This window comes from Vespa velutina, chromosome 15 (assembly GCF_912470025.1).
Source record: "Vespa velutina chromosome 15, iVesVel2.1, whole genome shotgun sequence".
Taxonomy (NCBI): domain Eukaryota; kingdom Metazoa; phylum Arthropoda; class Insecta; order Hymenoptera; family Vespidae; genus Vespa; species Vespa velutina.
Genome location: NC_062202.1, coordinates 795,001 through 815,871, shown reverse-complemented (window position 1 = coordinate 815,871; position 20,871 = coordinate 795,001). Strand labels below are relative to the sequence as shown.

Here is a 20,871-nt window from a genome sequence, read left to right as displayed (position 1 = left end):
ATAAAAATACATACGCAATTATAGTTTATAAACTATAAATTATAAAAATAATTTTTATATTGTATAATTATTATATATAATATTACATATTATTGCGTATTTCGGTATTTCAATATTTTTACTATATACCAACGTACATAATGGTGATAGTACCACTTGAAATTAATTAAAATCTATTAGAAACATTTGAAGATCATAAAATCGATAATAGACAATTTAACGAGGATATTTGACGTAAAAAATAAAAAAGTACAAAAAAAGTACGCTTTCAGAATAAAATTATAAATAAAATTATAAAAATTATAAATAAGAATAAAATTATAAATAAAATTATATAAAAAAAAAAAAAAGAAAAAAAAATAGAAAGAAAAGAAAAAAGGAAAATAAAGTATGACAGAAGGACAAGTGAACTTTCTGTTAATCGTATTGTTCGTTTGGGCATTACACGAATTAGCCAGAGTCATGGACAATATAAAAAAATAATTAAATCGATCGTTTCGAAGGTTAAGAGATAGGGAATACTTAAAGTATTGAATAAGTAAGAATAATTTATCAGAATAAAATAATTAAAATTTATAAATACAAAGATGTGTTTGTTCTAGAAGTCGGCCACATAGATTCGATTATTTAAATCAAAAAATAATCGGGAATACGAGAGCGAGATATCGATCGTAATTTTGAAAAAAGAAAAAGAAGAAAAAAAGAATGGAGAAAAATGAATAGAACGAAGAAATTATAGAATTAAAAGGATTCCTTTCGAAAATTAAATCCAAACTGATCGCATTTGTACCGGAGAATTCTCGCCAGCTGAGGTGGGCCACAATAAAATACAGTAATTTTGCCCTTTTTTCTATCTTGAAGTTGTTTGAACACTTTGTCCCAATTTGGACGGCCAGCGTTCGTTCTTGTTTTCAATCCCGTGATGAGATCTCGTTTTTCCTAAGGAGTAAGATAAGGAGGACAAAAAAAAAAGAAAAAAAAAAAAGAAAAAGAAAAAGAGAAAAAAAATCATTTCATCATAGTTCTTCATGAGATTAGATTTTTATCAAAGGAAAAATAAATGAACCTTTTCGTGAAGCAAATCCATTGCCAATTGCAAGCCTACAGCCTTCATGTCGTTCTTTTGTAATGCACTTGTAATATACATGTGCATTTCGAGGAAACGTTCCATGGCTATACCTAATTCGGCCTGTTCCATTTCGAGTTGCGATAGTAAGTTGACGAACCATTCGAAGGAACGTTGATCTCGATTGATCCAGAAGAAATCGACCTATGTGTCAAGAATTAGATCAACTTTTATAATGTATTCGATTATACGCGACGACAATTTCGATGGATCGTTATACTTTTTACTAATCATTTTCTTTTCCTAATGATTTCTAATCACCTTTCGTAGATGCATCACAGTAGGCGGTATTTCGTTAGCCCAAGAAAATTTGCATTTAGGACAAGTATGCCTAGCTTCCCAATATCGATGCATGATCGATTGAAGGATAGAAGCGAATGGGGTTACTCCGATCCCAGTTGCAATTAATACTGCATGCTGTGCTTGGAATATATGACTCGAGGGTGCACCGTATGGACCATCCAAAAATATCTAAATCAAGATTCATTATCGGTACGTTATCGGATTATTTTCCATCGGACATTTTAATCATTAACTTATAACTGATGATATAATAAATTGATTCACCTCTAATGGTTTTCCAACTGGATAATTTATAGTTGTATTTGATGCCGTTTCGATTCTAATTTCTATCGTTTTAGTTTTCTCATATACTTTAGTTTCTTCGAATATTTTGTTCAATCTTCCTTCCTCTGTAGTTTCCTGTCCGACCGAGGAAGCTGGCGAGTTAATATTTTTCTGTTCTGTGATCGTCGTCGTGGCTGAAAAAAAAAAAAAAAGAAAAAAAGAAAAGAATTACAGACAATCGTTTGTTTGTAACAATTATTCTCCATAAAAAGAAATAATTCCAATGGATTTTTTTTTTATTATTAAAGCTTACCGCTGTTCAAGTTCGTTCCTCCTTCTTCGTATTCGCAATTTTCAAAACTCGGCGTTTTAAACGCTATTATTGTGGGTTTCGTTCTCATGTATCGAAAACTCTGAGCCAGGGATTTGTTTTGTGGGCTCAGATAAGCTATGCCTAAAGATTTCATGCGAGCCTGGCGTATCTGACATTCGTCGAAACTCCTTTCGGATTCTGATCTCCCATAATCGCGTAATCTATATGTTAACGAAGTTAATTATTTACAAATTTTTTTTAATAAAATATTTCTCGATTCGCGATGACATTAGCTTAATTTAATCGATACTTACGCGATCAAACGTTGTTTGTTCTTATATCTCGTTTGCATATCAGGAACTGAAAATGATTTTTCTAATGGCATTTTACTGGCCAATAAAAATTGACGTAATTTCGGTTCCTTTGTCATTCTAATCATCTTTGGTGTACCTATTTCAAACGATCAATCTTATTAATTTACGTAAAATTTTAACGCGGAAAATCATATTTGCTGCCATCATTTGCTTACATTCCGGAGTTTTCAAAAATGTTCCATTTTCATTGATCGATGGATTTGATGAGGGTGAAGGTTTAACGTCAGGAACGAAAACGAGATTATCGATACCACGTGAATCGGGTAACGAGCATGTATCTTCCTTCTCTTCTTTGCCTAATTTAATTCTGAGAAATCTACAAATAGTTTGATAAGTTTTGGGAAATAATTTAAATTCATTAAATGATTTAATTAATTTCGTTATATTTATAACGCTTGAATATAGGCAACACACTTTATATTCAGATGCCCCGTTCGATAGGCAATACGTTTATATATACATCTATATATATTTGTATATATATGTAAGCGATGTTGAATAATTTTAGGGGCTTAAAAATTTTACTGGTCGGTAATAGCACTTGCAACATTAGAGTGTAGGTGAGAAATTTTTTTAGTTCCTTTAATAGGCAATATGTATACATTTTTTTTTTTATAGCAAAAGTTAATATGGATAATGTTGCAAGCGCTTTTACCGACTACGTGCAAAGTGTTGCATGCTTTCAAGCGCAATATTAATAAACTCACGATTTTTTACGTGTAAGATTAACGTTGTTACTAGCATTATCGACGGATAAATCGTCGCCACGATGGAGTTTCATGTGTTCCCTCTCGAAATATAAATACAGGCTGTTGGTCCATTCACCCACAGCTCGTATGTGAAGCCATATATAATCTGTCAAGAAAGAAAATACAGAGTAGGTCGATGAATATCACAATATGTAGATTATGTCGGTCATTACGCGATTGAAATTTATTCTGGACTCGTTTCTTTGTCTTCAGAACCTTGAACTCATTTCGTTTCTTTCTTTAGTTCGCTAAATACGTCAACGATACCATTCGAACACGAAATTCGTTTGCGTGATAAAAATAAATAAAGAGATAGAAAAAACAAATGGTTCATTAATTATTCGTTTAAATATCTTACGTCAAATATGTTTGCAATCTAAATTAAAAGTAGAATTAATTAAAGGGAAACGATCATTAATCACCTTCTTGTTCCGGAGCACTGCTGATAGTGAACGGATGCCACTCGTAACGTGCTATCACTGGTATATTAACGAAAACGTAATCACCGGGATGAAAGTCAAAATTTGGTGGCCGTTTGATCACCAAATGAGTTACTTTTGAAGGTAGCAAGAGACCGGAACTTATGTAAGTTTTCCCACGTTGAGAACGAGACCATGCAAGTCTTCGTATCCTTTCGATGAGATAAATCGCTCCTGGACCGACGAACCATTTCCAAAAGTTAGGCCCATGAAATATCATTAAAATCCAGAATGGTACGTAAAGCAGGTGCGACCAATAGAAGATCTGTTAAATACATAAGAGAGAGAGGAGAGAGAGAGAGAGAGAGAGACAGAGAGAAACGAGAAAATTATTTTCATTAAGAAATTAGGAAATTGGCATTGAATGTTTCTTTGTTCAATTTTTTTTCCTTTCTTTTTCTTTTTACCTCGAAACAACCGCCACGTCTTACAAATGGCAACGAACAGACGGTCATTACAACGAGTATGATGATTAGGGCTATACCGGTAGGATTAGCACAACCTTCCACCAATCCGAATAATTTTGGCTTGCTAGTGAAAATCCATTCTGCCATGGTAAAATTCGCGCTGTTTAATGTCTTGTCGTTTAATACAACGATACCTGAAAATAATGAAATGATTTCTGAAGAAAATTTCTTTCTTTCTTTTCTTTTTTTTTTTTTTTTCTATTTAAATATGAATAAAAGCATTAAGAAAATTTGACTTCAATTTTTTTCAAGCATCTCGTAAAATTTTTCTCTCTTTATTTAATATTTTTGTCGTACTCACCGAAATTTAAAAGATGCATGACCGTATGAACGACACTGAATACAACGATCAAAACCCCAGTCATCTTGTGAAGATATATATGATGATCCAATGGGAGTATCGATGAGAAACCATTCGTTCGTAAAAATGTTATGCATTGCCTTAGCATCAGAACGAGAACGAACGAACAGTTGAAGTTCAAGCATTGACCTGCGATTTCGTGAAATATTCTTTGTTGTAAAATAAATAAAAATTATTTGGCGCAGAAATATTTCTATTTTGTGTTCTATAAAAAAAGCTAATTTTATTTCACTAAAATTCTGCGTAATGTTACCGCAAGCACGTGCCAGGATCACGTAGCCATTCCATCGTCGATATTGAAAGATTCTCGAGACGAAGAGGGTTGCGTTTATGGTTAGAAAGAGCGATATGAACGCTATGTAAACGTAATTATTTTTCATGTAGGGCTTCGTTAACTGATAGGGTCGTAACGACTTTAAAAATCCAAGGAAAGATTTTTGTTTGTCTTTCGGCTTTGGCGGGACCAACCAACGATCTATGCTGCAATTTAATTGAATTTAATTAATGATCCGATCGAATGATGAGAAATTGATTTAATTTGAGGAAAATTTTTTTTTCTTTTATTATTATTATTATTATTATTATTATTATTATTATTATTATTATTATTGTTCTTGTTATTTAAAAAGATTTCAATTCTAATCCGAGAAATTTATAAAAAGATAATCCGATCGTATTGATCCTATTGAAATAATAAAACTTATTTATTATTTATAGGCTGATTTATTCGATCATATAGATAGATAGAATCGACACGAACCTAATCGATAAATTTTCCAACAATCCTTCATGTTTCTCCAATTGCTTTTTCAATCCCTCGAACGTGATCGCACCACGGTTACAGGCATCAGCATCCTCGACAAGTGCCATCGTTAGATCCTCGATCTGTTCGTCGCTGAATTCCATTCCATTTTCTTCCATGCACGCTCTCATCACGTGTTCCAGTTCTCGATGTTGAATCAGACCGTCGCCTTTTTATTGTACAAATTTTTAGGAATTAAAAAGAAAAGGAAAAAATGTTTTTCATAAAAAATAAAAAGAACATTTCTTTCACGTTAAATCGTTATAAATAATTTTTAGATTTTGCGAAATGACCAACCATCTATATCGTAGACTTTGAAAAGAAATTTGATTTTGTCGTCGGCAGATTTTCCAGCAAATTCGTGCATGGCGTCGATAAATTCTTGAAGCGATATAGTCCCAGAATTGTCTTTGTCGAATATTTGAAAGACACGTTCCGTGAAGAACGGCTGAAAATTGATTTAATTCGTTAAGACATTTAACTTATTATAGAATGAATTATCTTAGGAAATTTATCGTTGGAACGCAAGATCGCATTTATGCTTTTAAAGATCGTAGGTGTTACTCTCAAAATTTGTCAAATTTATAGATATTCTTTTTTTTTTTTAATTCTATCTTCTCTTTTTCAATTTTTTGTCTTCGGTAAATATATCAGGCTATTTTTCGTTTATATATTGTTTTCTTCTTTTTTCTTTTTTATATATAAGATTTCAAAATGTAATAATATGGACAAGCGAGAGTCTAGTTTGCGTCTAATAAGATCTTATGATAAATTCGATCCTGGATCGTAATGCGTTAAAGAAAATATTATTCATTTTTTCGTTTCGTTCAAAGTAATCTACATTCATGCCTCCTGCCTACGTTCTTCGATGTGACTATCTTCTTGAATTCCTCACGACGTATTTCCTTTTGATTGCCCACTGTCTGCTTGAAAATATTCTCTAACCATTCCAGGCTACGTTTGTCAAAGCCCGTGCGTGGTCTGTCGAATTTAATGAATTATAAAAATTAAAAAAAAAAAAAAAGTGAAAAAAGTAGAAAAACTTCGATTGTCAATTAGTTTTAAATGTTCTCTTCATGTCAACCTTGATTATTGATTATACCTTGGATTGCTGACGTTGTAAATGAATTCCATGATTTGGACGGACGTTACATATCCAAAATTGTCTTGATCGATCAATCGAAAGAGTTTATCTACTACCTAAAAATTGAAATCAGTTTTAAAGGGACGAAAGGAGAAAACAGTCCGATCATATTCTCACCCCTTTAGTACAGAACAATTGAACGAAACTGGTAAAGTTCAATGGTTTCTCGGCGCACAAAACGAACGCTACGCTTTCGATTTGATCGATGAAATCGTGTTGCTTTTCGTTTCTGAAAGGAAGAAAAGGAGAAAAAGAAAAAAAAAATAGCATTAAGATGACATAAAACAAGTAATCGAAGAAGAAACTTTAATCGATGAATATTATAATCTACCCTTACGTTAATCTACCCTTCATAAATTCGAACCACTCGTCCTGCCTCAATAATTCGTCTCGATCCTGATCGAACAGTCCAAACAATTTTTCGAGAAAAATCTGGAAAAGGAAAATGAAGAAAAAAAAACAAAACAAAACAAAAATCAAAACAAAAACATAAATGAAAACAAAAAAAGAATTGTTCTTTTTTGATTCTGATAGGAAGACCCTGTACCAAATATAAAAATGATCTTTTGTGCAGGATGAAAGTGGTAACCAATCTTTACTTGCGGACTTTCATAACACACGGATTTAGCCTTTTATTATATTAATTATAGTCGCTCTCTGAGTGCTCGTATTATACCTTCGGGCTTACATTTTCCATGATTACTGTAAAATGGGTCATTGCCAGCGGTATAATCATCGTCTTATGTGTCATTTCTCTCTCTCTCTCTCTCTCTCTCTCTCTCTTTCTTTTTCTTATCTCTTGGGAAAGAGATGGAAAAATTGTATAAAAAAAAAAGAAAAAAGAGGGGACTGTAATAATCATCGCATTTTCACATTACAAGATCTAACGATTTATAGTGTTCCGATTGAATTTTTAATCGAAAAAAAGAAAAAAGAAAAAAAGGAAGAAAGAATTGGAGTAATCTGATATTACTATTAATGTATCTTTTGATCCAAGGATCATCGATAATGATCCATAGAGGTATGGATCCGATGATCCAACGATAATCGATCGATCTTGTTTCAATGGTATTCTTTGGCTTATTCGATAAAGGACTCATTTTTTTTTTTATATGTCGATCGAAAAATTAAGAATTTTCTAACTGTGATAGTATCAGAATTATTGATAGACTATTACGTGCAATCTTTTCGTTTGGTCCCTTTTTTCAAATGACATGATCTCAATTTCTGTTTCTTTTTTTTTTTTTTTTTTTTTTTTTTTCTAACCAAGGAAAAATTGTTTCTAAGATATCAATCATTGATTGATTCAGTTTGTATAATATTATATTTCACGTGATTGAGAATGGTTTGTTTCTTTTCCATTTTGATTTTGTTTAATTAATTTAAGATACGAGACATTTATAGGATCGTTACGATTTCTCGGAAATTTTCATTCGTGTTAATTAAAAATTAAAATAAGAAATAAATTGAATTACAATTAATAATTATAAAAATAAAATTGAAGGAAGAAAATAATTAAAAGAAGAAGATAAAAATGAGTGTAAATTAATAACATAAAAGAAAAAAAGAGGGAGAAAAAAGTAAGATAAGAAACATGGATGCGAACAAGGAGAGAAGGAAACGAGAGTGTTCAAACACTCATATCGGAGGATGTGATGCAGACTTTTCGTCGAGCAATTAGGAGAAGAAAAAGAAAAAGAAAGAAGGAAAGAAAGAAATAGATAAATGAAAGAAGGAAAAAAAGAGATAGACAGATAGATAGAGAGATAAAATGCCAGAGGCACCACCAACCAAGGTCATTCGAGCCTTAGGCGAATGAGCACCTTGATCGAAAAGTAACCTGGTCCTTCGATAATATAGTCTCTCGTCTCCTTCGATTGTGTCGTCATGATCGCCTTAGGATTACTAGATATTTCCTACTACTGTTGCTGTGCTTCTGAGAGAAACTGATAGATTTATCTCTTTCTTTCTTTCTCACATTTACCTCGTAAGAAAGATTAGCTGATCGATTAGGATCGTGCGTAGCTCGCCCACAAATCACTTTTGTTTAATACTGTAATAACATATCTTTCGATATTCTCTCTCTCTCTCTCTCTTTCTTTCTCATAAAATGATTTATCGCTTTGATCTAGACTCGATAATTTTTTTTTTCTTTTCTCTCTCCTGTTTCTTTTTTTAAAGCCAATTCTGCCAGTTTAATCTTGTTTCGCGTATGAACGTTTTCGTTTTATTATACAGGATGTATCAAAAGTTTCCTAAAAGTTCATCATTATACTCTTTCGAAATTTTCTCGGTTAATTCTTTGCTATTCTTTTCTTCCCATTTTAGCTTGAAAAATTACGAGGTCCAATTACAACCTTAAAAAAAAATTTCGAAGAAGCAGGATTGATTTTTGTAATCGGTTAGGAACTTTCATTCTTTTTTTTTTTTTTTTTTTTTTTTTTTTTTTTTTTTTTTTTTTTAACCACATCTAGAAACTTTTGGCACGTCCTGTATTTTCTCTTTTTTTTTTGTTTGGATTTCTTTTCCTTTCTTTCTTTTCCTTTTTTTTTCTTTTTTCTTCTTCTTCTTTTTCTCGAAGTGTGCCCGTCACTTTAATCTCGGGACGCGCGAATGTATTTGTTTGTGCGTGTAGTTTATTTGAGAAAGAGATCGAGAACTCTTGATTGGGAGGATACAACGTAATTAGTAGGTGACACTGCAATTGTAATTGAGATGGTAAATCGGTGTATCATGCTCGATCAGATCATTCGATTTCTTTTTTCTTTTCTCTCTCTCTCCTTTTCCTTCTCCCTCTCCTCCCCCCCCCTCTCTCTCTCTCTTTCTCCTCTTGCATGATTGACTTATTCTACAGTGATTTTAGTTTTATTTTTTTCAATTCTTCCTTCTTTTTTTTTTTTTTTTTTTTATTTTAAACATAATTATCAATTAGTATGAATGTATGTACCTGATCTTGGAACAATTTCCTGAATACTTCTTTCGTGTAACGGTTGTCCTCATTCAACAATTCAGAACATTCCTTCAATATCGCTGTTCTTCGTTTCTCGATGAGGCATTCCTCTTCCATGCAACTTATACTCTCTTCCATGGTCACCTTTTTGTCGTTGTGCTTGTGGTTGCTCTTTCTTTCTTTTTTTATTTTTTTCTTTCTTTCTTTTTTCCTTATAATAAAAAATTTCCCTTTCTTCTTATTTCCCCTTACCGTCCAAAAGAAAATAATTAACACCCTCGAAAATACAAATGGACGATTATCAAAATTTATCGTAATTCGCGTATATACTACGGATGATGTTTCTTCTGTGAGAATTTACGTGGAAAGCAAAGAAAGAAAAAAAATCCGCAAAGAAAAAGAAAACAAACAAACGGATTTTGTCTTCATTCACGACCTTCTACGTTTGTTCCTTGAAAAGAACAAAAAAAAGAAAAAAGAAAAGGAAAAAGAAAAAGAAAAAAAGAAGAAAACAACGACGACGACGACGACGACGACGACAACAACAACAACAACAAAAAGAAAAATGAAAGAGATGTAAACTTCACTGCGAGACAAACATAAGGGGAAGAGAAGTACATATATTATTGATCTGTATCAATATCGATTAACGAGAAAAAAGTAAAATACACATTAAGAGATAATTTCGAACGTTTTTAGAATAATCCAATAATTTTTGCAACCTTCTTTGAAACTTATAACAGTCTGTATTTCCGCGTTGAAGATGTACGTAAATAAGTAAGTAAGTAAGTAAGTAAGTAAGTAAGTAAGTAAGTAAGTAAGTAAATAAGTAAATACGTGAGAGAACGTTTTCGTTCGTTCGCGGCCGACTGGAGACGCGTAAACTCGTTAAATGAAAGTCGACGTGTTGTGGAGAAGTTCGAGGATCGAATACATAAGCTTATGTGTGTTTGTCTGTTAATACGTGTGATGTATGTGTGTGTGATCGAGAGAGTAGGTGAAAGATAATGTGTGTGAGAGAGAGAAAGAGAAAAGAGAGATGAAGAAGAAGAGAAGGACAGATATATTATATGTGTCCCTATGCCAATCCAGATCATGTGTGGAGATGAAAGAGACAGAGTACCTTTCACTTTTCGGCCATATAGATCTCTTTCTTTTCAATAATAATGTAATTATTATATTATAAGAGGTATGAGAGAGAGAGAGAGAGAGAGAGAGAGAGAGAAAGAGAGGGAGAGAAAAGAAACCAAATTAGTGTCAAAATATCAGAGGCTTAACAACTGTGTTTTATACTCGTGAATTTTCATTAATGAAAGAATTTGGTTGATCGTTAATATGATCACATTTATTTTATATTATTTATTATTTATATTTAATCATACTTTACAAATATTATATACATATATACATATATATATATATATATATATATATATATATATATATCTGCATTTTATTTATGAATATTTATTTGTCGAGTAAAATCATTTCGTCAAAATATATCCGATTAAATTTATTTAAGAAACAAACATTTTTTTAGTTATTTATAAAAAAAGAAATTTTTCTAAGCTCTCACTTTATATATTTAGATTTATAAGTACACAAATAATTCGTAATGGCTTTGCCTTAGAATCAAATTCATTGAATGAAATAGAATTAAAATAATAAAATATATGAATATAACGTACATAATATTTACATATAGTAAACGTATTAAAGTTCTTGACAATGAATATCAAAAGATCAATTGTGATTTTAATTAACATCTTTATTAAAATTAAGATCATCGTCGTCATCGACGCGTCATTATCATCATCATCATCATCGTCATCATCATCATCATCATTATCATTATTATTAACATTTTTTCTCTTCTCTTTTTTTTTTCTTTTTTTTTTCTTTCTTTTCTTGTTTCGTCGGCACCTGCAAGTGAGCTGACACAACTTTGAGAGTTTCTGTATAACCGGATTCCATCATAAATTTATCGGTGAAACGGGCTTGGTATTCTTTCGGTTTATATTCGAATCGCGATCTTCAGTATTTTTGATCACAACTCTCTGACAAATTTTTTTTTTTTCTTCTCTTTTTTTCCTTCTTATTTACTTATATATATATATATATATATATATATATATATATATATATATATATAACAGACACTTACATACGTATCTATGTACAACATACATTATATATAAACATGCGAGAGATGAAAAATTCTGTTTTAATAAAAATTATATCGTAATAATGTCGAGTCTCGACCATTCGTTTATAATGTTTACGTCAGTTTATGCTGTTAACCGATGTGTGAGAAAGAGAGAGAGAGAGAGAGAGAGAGAGAGAGAGAGAGAGAGAGAGAGAGAAAAGGAACATTGTAGCGTATCGAATTTATTTATTTGTTAAGTAATTTGTTATTTACCAACACGTTCAGATTTATATATCACTTGATTAGAATTATAAATTTGAAAATGTATGTTATGATAATAAATTTCTATTCTAGTCGAGTTGATTAGAAAACATTCCGAAGAAATATATAGAAAAATAATCATTCTACGTTTCCTCCTATTCTATAGATAAATATCTTGAATTATAGCCTCGACGACCATGATAATGGAGATAGGTAATTTAGTTATGTCATTACTATATTTGTAAATGTCAGGGTAAAAGAAGATTTTGTAGTGACTAGTACTACCATTATTATAACTACAAAGAAGATACAACGTAAATATAGCGTTGACAGTGTATTTTTTATAATTGATTTTTAAGATGGGTAAATAAAAAAATGAATAAAATAAATAACAAAAAAGAAAATAAAGAATAGACATAAAGGAGATACGAAATAAACTAATCGGAAAATGAAAAATATCATGAAATTTTTGTTTTCACGCGATCACGTGAATCATTATTTCTTTTTTTTTTTCTTTTTTTTTTTTTTTTAATACGTTTTTCCATACTCTAGATTATTAAATGTTGCTCCGGCAGTTAGAGTACGATTCGTTCATTCAAGTTTTTCACGATGGTCAATGTTACAATGAACGAAGAAGTCGTCCTGTCGAGTTTTCGATACCGTTTGCGATCCATAAAATTCGTCATCGAGGCGCTTGCGCGGGTTTAGCGAGTCGATGGCATTTGAGCTTTACAAAGGAACTAACCGTGAACGAACTCAACCTGACTATTAAACTGAATTTATCAGTGAATTATTATCAGTGAATTATTCCAAAATGTTTTTCGGTTCGTGTGATAGAAACGAATATGAAGGCAAGATTGAAATTTGAACATTTTTAAGATGATTCGTTGGCCATCCGAACGAAATTCATCCAATCAATGATTTCTTAATTGAAAGAATTTTTTTATTCGTTCGACTCGACGAAGGTTCGTTTCATTTCTTATTCTTTCCCCGTTGTTTTTTTTTCTCTTCTCTTTTCTTCTCTTTTACAACAGATTTGAAATTTTTTTTCCCTTCGGAAAGAAAATCATTGATTGTTATTTGCGATTGGTGCAGATGTCATCGTGGAAGGAATTTTGGTTCGTCGGTGTTCTATTTTGGATCAATTGTATCTCTAACGTGATCGAATCTTATAATGTACCGTGCACCTTTAATACTATGTGTATGTGTTGGGTGCAGGACGATGAAGATTTCACGAAGATGGATATCACTTGTATGGGAGTACCATTTGCTAGGTTTCCCGGTACGTATCACCTTTTCTTATTTGACAATGACTCCATCGACGGCTTATAATTCCAATGATTTATTAAACGCGATACGACTTTAGACGTGTCAGTGAGTTACGTCGCCCAATTGGACATAGTTGGATCTGGTATGCAAATACTCGATAATGATGCACTCGAAAGTTCAATTGGCGTCGAAGCTTTGGGATTAATGAGTAATCGACTTGTCAGTATCGGTGATACCTCTCTTCGGTAATTAATGATTTTCATTCGATCATATTATTTTCGATCTTTCTCAATGATATAAATTAAGATCTGTTTTAGAGTCGTGGCCGATAGTCTTCGTTCGTTGGATCTAAGTTACAATGCTTTAGAGGATATACCGTTTAGAACTTTTGGAGATTTGAAAAAATTAAATTGGCTGAACATGCACAGGTTTGTAAGAATCATTACAATATCATTAGTTATCATTATTGGTAAAAGAATATTTTTTATTTATTGTTTTTTTTCTTTTTTTTTAGCAATCATTTGACATCGCTTGACGGTGACTGGGGTTATTTGAAGAGTACATTACGCAATGGTTTTTTCGGTGATAATTCCATCATCGAAGTACCGAAAATATTTTCAACCTTCGATTCGCTCGTCTGGCTCAACTTGGACAATAACAATATCGAAAATCTTGCTGAAGAATCTTTACCACCTAACATTCATACACTTAGCATGAATAATAATCTTCTTAAATCATTTCCATCGTCGTTAGGTACATTGATAAACCTAGATTGGCTTTATCTTCGTGGAAATGATATGAAGCAATTAGAATTACCAGTATTCCAAAGTTCAAGTTTGGAGCTGATCGACGTTAGTGAAAATTCGATCGAATGGATCCATGCTTTAACCACCGCTAATCAAACACTTAAGATCAATGATTTCAATTTGGACAACAATAAGTTGACATCTTTACCTACCGGTATATTCGATCGTTTGGAGGCTAGAAGGATTCATCTCTCGTCTAACGGCATTAGAAATATCGACGACGATGCCTTTCGTAGTTTGGAAAACAGTTTGGAGTATTTGAACTTGGAGAACAATGATTTACCATGCGTGCCGGTTGCTATCAATGGACTCAAACGATTGTCCTATCTTTATTTGGCCAACAACGACATACGTAATATTTCAAGCGAGAGTTTTCAAAATTTTGCTGAAAATTTGAAGGCTCTTTCACTTGCCACAAATAGTCTGGACGCTGTGCCTTCAGCTGCTTTAGCCAGGTACTTTTTCTTTTTTTAAATGGAGAAAGGCTAGTTGGAAAATGTGTACTAATTGGTAATGTAGTAATGTAGTAATTATATATATATATATATATATGTGTGTGTGTGTGTGTGTGTGTGTGTATACGTATGGGTTGAAATTAATTGTTTACTTCGGACGACAGGTGTCAGAAATTGCTTCATTTAAATCTCGGTTACAACAAGATCTCTCACGTGGAGTCAGGTGATTTCGATTGGGCCGAAGATCTCGAGATTTTATTACTTCGTAATAATTTCTTAACCAAACTCAAAGCGGAAGCATTCAAAGGAGCAGGTGCGTTGTGGTTTTCATAAATATATATCTAACATATATCAACGAGAAGGTTTTATTAATTTTTTTTTGAAATAAAACCCAGGTAAATTGAAAGAGCTCAGCTTGTCATTTAATCATCTCACCGAGCTCGACGATGACTGTTTCATTGGGATCGAAAAGAGTCTTGATATATTGGAGCTGAGTTTTGCATTTGCAACGGACAATTTTCCTCAACGTGCATTAAGACCTCTGAGCAATCTACTTTGGTTGGTTCTCGATAATAATAATTTTCAATCGATCGAACCAACAGCTTTTTATTCGTTTCAACAATTGCGTTACATCAATTTGGAATCTAATAGATTGCATTACCTACCCGAAAGAATATTTTTATCGAGCGTTCATCCAGAATTGAGGGACGTCAAATTGGGATATAATTTTCTCGTGATGATACCAGAATCGACATTTCATAATTTGACCGAATTGAGATCGTTAGATCTTACTGGTAATCGCATAAAAATCCTCGTATCCGATTCCATCATGGATTGTCCAAAATTAGTGACGATATCATTGGCATACAATAGAATATATAAAATGGATAGAAATGCTTTTTACGGTCTGTCAAGTCTAAGATTTTTACATTTAGAATTCAACAGACTGACCGTCTTAGATTTAGATGCTTTCTCAGAGATCGGTGGTGCTGAATTTGCATTGAACGTCTCTTACAATGCCATATCCTTCATCGATTCTGGATCAACGACGAATAACTTGACTCATCTTGATGTTAGCTTCAACAATATCACGCATTTACCAACCGACACGTTTTGCGGTACACCGGATTTATTGACCCTTGATCTACGTAACAATTTTATTACCAGTCTCGAATCAGGTAAAAGAATCGATAACACGTTTTTACAAAGATAACACGTTTGATTATAACGATTCATTTGCAGGAACTTTTGCTCTGAATCAACTGCAAGTATTGAATCTTCGGAATAATAAGATAGAAGGATTAAGAAAACAATCATTTTATGGTTTGCAATCTCTTCAACAACTTGATTTGGGTAACAACGAGATAGCTCAATTGTCTACCGAACAATTCAGGAGCTTAAAAAATTTAAGGATCTTAAATTTCTCCGGTAACAAAATCCGATCTTTACCTAGGGACGTTTTCGAAGGTACTAGATTGGAGATTCTCGATCTTAGTCATAACAAATTCACAGTCGTACCATCGCCATCGTTTATGGAAGTTGGTTACACCTTGAGAGATTTAAACATGGCCGATAATTTTTTGGATCATTTGGATTCGACTGCTTTTCCAACGTCGCAAATGATATCGTTGAATTTGGCACGAAATCGATTGACCATTTTACCGGACAATTCGTTTGTGTCTTTAGGAAAATTGTTGAGCCTGAATGTTTCCCATAACACACTTCAAGCAAATTTCAAAGAACTCTTTCATTATCTGCCTAATCTCCGACAACTTTCACTTGCCAATTCTGGATTGAGAATTATCTCACCTTTTCCATTGATAAATCTGAACATTATAGATTTGTCCTTTAATAATATCGAGAGCACAACCGACAGTCAATTTCAGTATTTGAAGAATCTCAAGATATTGCTATTAACGAATAATTCGTTGACATCGATGCCAAGCGTCAGATTAAATTTACTTAGAGAACTTGATGTTTCTAGTAATCCAATAGAGGTAAACGAATGAATTTTAATAATCGATCGTAGGACATTGTTTGATCTTGATTCTGATTTTATTTTTATTGTCGTAGGAATTGACGAAGGAAAGCTTTTTCGGTTATCTCAGATTAGAAAAGTTGGATTTGAGAAATTTGAATAGAACGAGAGCAGTCGATACGGATTGCCTTCGTTCTTTGAGATATTTGAAGCATCTTAAATTGCAAACCTGGCCGTTAGCTGATGGATTCAATCTTCGTGACATGGTGATTGGATTACCATTGCGAACAATTGAGATACAAGTGACGGAACACTTGTTGAAGCATCAGATACAAAATGCATTCACGAAGCAATTACGAGAATTAACGATAACCGGTGCTGATCTAGAAGTGATATCTTCCGAAGCATTTTCTACGATCGAAGGTGGAGAATTGATACTAAGGATAAAGAACACGCGCGTAAGAAGATTCCAATCTGATATATTCCTATCGCTGACAAAGCGATTGACACAGCTGACATTAGACTTGAGGAACAATCACATTAACGAGTTGAGCCCATCGATCATATATGGAAATCTTTCTTGGGAGACTGTTGGTACCAACATGGTCGCAGGTAATACAGAATAAGTTGATTCACGCTGTATTTTATATACACACATACACACACGCACATATATATGTATATATAAAAAAAAATTTGATTATCCTACAGGTGGACTACAAGTATCAGGGAATCCTTTGGAATGCGATTGCGAGATAGCTTGGCTTAGCCTGTGGCTACGAAGATGGCTTCGAGAATCTCGTCAGATTCATACAGCGTCTCAATCAGACGCTAGACAATTAAGAACTATTGCTGGTAGAGCTGTTTGTACCGAGACAACACCTTCATATTCGTCTGATAAAGTTCTTTTGACTTTGGGAACGCCTCATACCGCATGTCAGGCATCCGCACTTAGCTCTGGCAATTACGAGAGATTGGCTAGGACTTGGTTAGCTCTTATTCAACTCATCGTATTGTTGCTTTTTGCTAAATGATTCGTTATGTTTCATCTCTGATGAAAGAGTTAACCGTTTCGTAATTTTGTCACACGAGCTCGAGAAAGCAATCTGAAAATCAAGGACAGAAAGAGTGTGTGCGAGAACAAAAAAAAAAAAGAAAGAAAAATAAAAAAGCGCCTCGGATTTGGTATACAACGAACGTGCGTTCGAATCTCAGAATATTTTTAACTTTGATTAAAAAGTTAGATTAGCTGACGGAGTATACGGAGTATCGGGGAATGCTTTGTATATACGTACCTATGTGTAAGCGTGAGCACGTTACGATGTGCGTATGAAAAAGTTAACACGTATGAATGATTTTTTTTTTCTAAATTAATATTAATCATTTTTTAATTATCCAGTAACACGCCTGAAAATAGGCAACGCTTTATAATCCGTCGTTAATTACAATTAAAAGTGTTATTTATACGTAAAAAATTTTTTAAGCTCCTATATACATGTTACTTTCTACATCATATGTGTATCAAAGGGTTGCCTACCACAAGGGGTTTAAAAAACCGTGTTTTATCGATAAATGGCAATCGAAATTACAATTATCGACGGAGTATGAAGCATTGACTGACTATAGGCGTTTTATTCATTCAAATTTCTACAGGAAATTAAAAGATATCAGACTTAGATTAAGCTTGGTTAGATCGTGCCTAGAAACTGCCAAGAAGTAATTTCTTTTTTTTTTTTTTTAATATTCAACTATTTTTCAAATAAATTTCATATAAATTAGAGCAAAGATCAAACGTTCGAATCTTTTTTTTTTTCAAGTGAGAGTATGCTTGTCGTGCGTTGATGAATGAAAAATTAACATAAAAAAAAGAAAAAAACAAAATGTAAATTAACAATTATACAAATTTTTATGTAATGTTATACATCGAAATTGTCACCTCTCGTTCGATCCTTTTAAACGAAGTTATTCTAAATGAAAAGAAAAAAAAAAAAAAAAAAAAAAAAAAAAAAAAAAAAAAAAACAGACAAAATAACAAAAATTCAGACGAAAGATTAGAAATTGTTCGGCATTAGATGTCTGTTATATTTCTCTTTATTTACAAACAAGTATACCTCGTGATTTCGTCCATGCTTTATACAAATGACAAGTAAAAAGGGAGGTTCTCTTGGAAGGGAATAGAAATATATCGCGTGTCAAAAAGAACGACGAAATAAAAAAAAAAAAAAAAAACAAACGTAATAATCGAAAATCGAAATAGAGTAGGTGTGAGGGGGTGGTGTGGAAAGGGGGAGGGGAATGGAGGAGGGGCAAATATCGACTATAATTTTTTTGTGCGAAGGTAGCGTATCTTCTTTCTCTTTTCATAATTTCATCCTCTCTCTCTCTCTCTCTCTCTCTCTCTCTCTCTGTCTCTCTTTTTTTTCTTTTTTATCTATCTATCTACTGAATTGAAAACAGGGCTGATAAAACTCGATGATAAAGACCTTATCATCCTTGTTATCCATCTTTTTCCGTTTTTATCACACACGTAAAATGCCGCAGTTTTTCTTTTTTCTTTTTTTTGTTTTATGCAAAAATAATTTTCCTTCCTTTTCTCTCTCTCTTATTCATTTAATTATTTTCGCAAAGGCGGCGCTTGCGTGTGTTGCAAACATCCCTCAACGTTTTCCGGCCAATCGCAGACGTTCTCGTTGGGATTGAAAACGAGATTAACTGGACAGGGCATATGATGTTTGCGTTCACCTTCGCACATGTAATACATCGTGCAATCGCTTTTGTCTGGATGATAGGATATGTGATTGTCCTCTTCGTCACAGGTCACTTCGTTCGCTTTAACAATAACGATAATATACAAATTAAATTGATAGTCGATGAATATTTGTATTATTTGAATGGAAAAAAATTTCATTGATTATATTTACGATCTTTCGTAGTGTATTTGCCATTTCTAACGGAACTCTCGTATGGACCATCGTATTCCAATTTGATTTTGTAATCCTGCAATTCCTTCTTCATTGCTTTGATCAGTGGATATTTTCCGGCACCGCATGATCCACGAAAATCGTCCATGTCAATCGACCAGATCATGACACCACCGAAACCTTCCTCTTTCAACCAGTTCATCTAAATCGAGAAATTAAAGAGAATTATTAAATTTTTCTTAGGATAAATTCAGTCTGTCTTTTTTTTTTTTTTTATACGTACTTTGTTTATAAGACTTCTTTCATCATCGAAACCAACCCACTGATCACCTTTGTAAGCAAAAGGTACTTGTTGTTCGCTATCCCATACCAAAGTCGTGTTCTCTTCGTTCAAAAATCCACATACCTAATCGACATATGAATTTCTTATAAACTATTCTCATTAATATGAAATCATCATATAAAAGATAAATTTACCTCGTAATAGGATAAGAATCCGGCTTCGTTGGTGTAATTACCAGGGATACCACCACCAGAGGCAGGCGCTCCAATGTCGAATTTGTCTTCGTCAACTAACGTAAACGATCTGCCATAAGTTGGCATACCTATCATTAATTTTTCTTTTGGTGCACCTTGTTTCACCCATTCCCGTGCACTGTAGTCCTAAAAAATTGAATTGGAAAAGAAAAAAAACAAAAAAAAAAGAAGAAAAGTAATAAATAAAATAAGTGAAATAAAATTTTCATTAAAAATAATATAATATATAATAAGAAGCAAATATACTAACAACTGTCAATTTCTTTTGATAACTCGTTGCACTCTCAAGAGGATAAAGAGGACTGTTATGTCCAACTTGACGTTCCCATTGACCATGAAAATCGTACGTCATCACATTGATGAAGTCCAGGTACTTGGATATTTCCGGGACGTCGTATCTAATCGATTAAATGCACATATATCGAGTTATCGTCGATTTTTTTTTTTTTTTTGTAGCGAAACAAAATAACCAAACGAAAGAAGATAAATTTTACCTTTTTTCCTTTCTTTTTTTCCTTTTTTTTTTTTCTTTTTTCTTTCGAACAAAACTTACCCAGCAGCTATAGCCTCGAAACTGGCCGGTACAGCCGCAGATAAAATTAATTTAGGCTGATCAGAACTCTTTGCTTCGCCCTCGAAAGCTAGCCTGAGTTCTTTCAAAAGATTCACATAAGCAGCACGGTCGTCGGCTCCTCTAGAAAATTATTGTAACAATATGTAAAAGTGAATTTTTTATTATTGCGATATTTATTTACCGTGGATATTCCCAATCAACGTCCAATCCGTCGAATTTGTATTCCCTGAGGAACTCTATGGCTTCATAAACAAATTGATTCATTCGGAAAGTATTGCTAGTCAATGTTTTGAAGGGTGTCGATCCAAAGGCCCAGCCTCCAATAGCTAACAATATCTGACGAATCATCGTATATCAATGAAGACGATAAAAAAAGGAAAAAAAGGAAAGAAAAAGAGAAAAAGTAACAATAATACCTTTATGTCTGGGTTCTTCTCACGAAGTGCAATCAATCTTTTATACATTTCAACATCTTGATCGCTTCCTTCGCTGAGCAGATGATCGTTCAAGGTAGCGAAAGCATAGACAACGTGAGTGCAAAGTGTTGGGTCGATGTCCTCGGGCAAAAATTTACCAAGGCCTGGTCTTTTGT

General features: G+C 33.0%; 3 protein-coding genes across 6 annotated transcripts in view; 1 reads left to right on the top strand and 2 right to left on the bottom strand.

Moving 5' to 3' along the window:
• Positions 1-420: 420 nt before the first annotated feature.
• LOC124954258 (NADPH oxidase 5) lies at positions 421-10,231 on the bottom strand. Of its 2 annotated transcripts, XM_047506887.1 has the most exons (19): positions 9,330-10,231; positions 6,720-6,814; positions 6,500-6,611; positions 6,341-6,438; positions 6,099-6,219; positions 5,536-5,686; positions 5,197-5,407; positions 4,690-4,916; positions 4,377-4,565; positions 4,016-4,209; positions 3,552-3,873; positions 3,088-3,235; positions 2,536-2,696; positions 2,321-2,456; positions 2,007-2,227; positions 1,694-1,887; positions 1,388-1,597; positions 1,067-1,270; positions 421-939 (listed from the first exon to the last, which is right to left on the bottom strand). In XM_047506887.1, exons 1-19 carry the CDS (start codon positions 9,468-9,470, stop codon positions 742-744), a joined length of 3,333 nt encoding a protein of 1,110 aa, XP_047362843.1. In that variant the 5' UTR covers positions 9,471-10,231; the 3' UTR covers positions 421-741. The 2 variants fall into 2 exon arrangements, with proteins under 2 accessions (XP_047362843.1, XP_047362844.1); XM_047506888.1 differs by lacking the exons at positions 6,341-6,438; positions 6,500-6,611; positions 6,720-6,814; positions 9,330-10,231 and having other exon boundaries at positions 6,088-6,202.
• Positions 10,232-12,445: 2,214 nt separating this feature from the next.
• Positions 12,446-18,187, top strand: LOC124954303 (chaoptin-like). Its single transcript, XM_047507030.1, has 10 exons — positions 12,446-12,704; positions 12,835-13,021; positions 13,106-13,253; positions 13,326-13,436; positions 13,523-14,269; positions 14,434-14,582; positions 14,665-15,447; positions 15,512-16,266; positions 16,343-16,859; positions 16,959-18,187. The coding sequence occupies exons 2-10, from the start codon at positions 12,835-12,837 to the stop codon at positions 17,279-17,281; spliced, it is 3,720 nt and encodes a 1,239-aa protein (XP_047362986.1). The 5' UTR covers positions 12,446-12,704; the 3' UTR covers positions 17,282-18,187.
• Positions 18,188-18,322: 135 nt separating this feature from the next.
• Positions 18,323-20,871, bottom strand: part of LOC124954304 (chitotriosidase-1) — a 25,026-nt gene continuing 22,477 nt past the window's right edge. For all 3 annotated transcript variants that reach the window (XM_047507033.1, XM_047507031.1, XM_047507034.1), the window contains exons 9-16: positions 20,696-20,871; positions 20,461-20,615; positions 20,259-20,399; positions 19,956-20,103; positions 19,646-19,831; positions 19,452-19,574; positions 19,169-19,370; positions 18,323-19,076 (exon numbers count right to left, since the gene is read on the bottom strand). The exon at positions 20,696-20,871 is cut by the window's right edge and continues 42 nt beyond it. In XM_047507033.1, the coding sequence (XP_047362989.1) occupies positions 18,862-19,076; positions 19,169-19,370; positions 19,452-19,574; positions 19,646-19,831; positions 19,956-20,103; positions 20,259-20,399; positions 20,461-20,615; positions 20,696-20,871 (1,346 nt within the window). In that variant the 3' untranslated portion in view covers positions 18,323-18,861. The remainder of the gene's footprint in view (positions 19,077-19,168; positions 19,371-19,451; positions 19,575-19,645; positions 19,832-19,955; positions 20,104-20,258; positions 20,400-20,460; positions 20,616-20,695) is intronic.

Coding starts and splice junctions, on each gene's coding strand:
- LOC124954303 (XM_047507030.1), top strand. CDS start 12,835: ATGTCATCGTGGAAGGAATTTTGGTTCGTCGGTGTTCTATTTTGGATC. Junction 16,267..16,342: donor TTTCTAGTAATCCAATAGAG/GTAAACGAATGA, acceptor TTATTGTCGTAG/GAATTGACGAAGGAAAGCTT. Junction 16,860..16,958: donor TGGTACCAACATGGTCGCAG/GTAATACAGAAT, acceptor ATTATCCTACAG/GTGGACTACAAGTATCAGGG.
- LOC124954258 (XM_047506887.1), bottom strand. CDS start 9,470: ATGGAAGAGAGTATAAGTTGCATGGAAGAGGAATGCCTCATCGAGAAA. Junction 3,874..4,015: donor GACGTGGCGGTTGTTTCGAG/GTAAAAAGAAAA, acceptor TGTATTTAACAG/ATCTTCTATTGGTCGCACCT. Junction 1,888..2,006: donor AGGAACGAACTTGAACAGCG/GTAAGCTTTAAT, acceptor TTTTTTTTTCAG/CCACGACGACGATCACAGAA.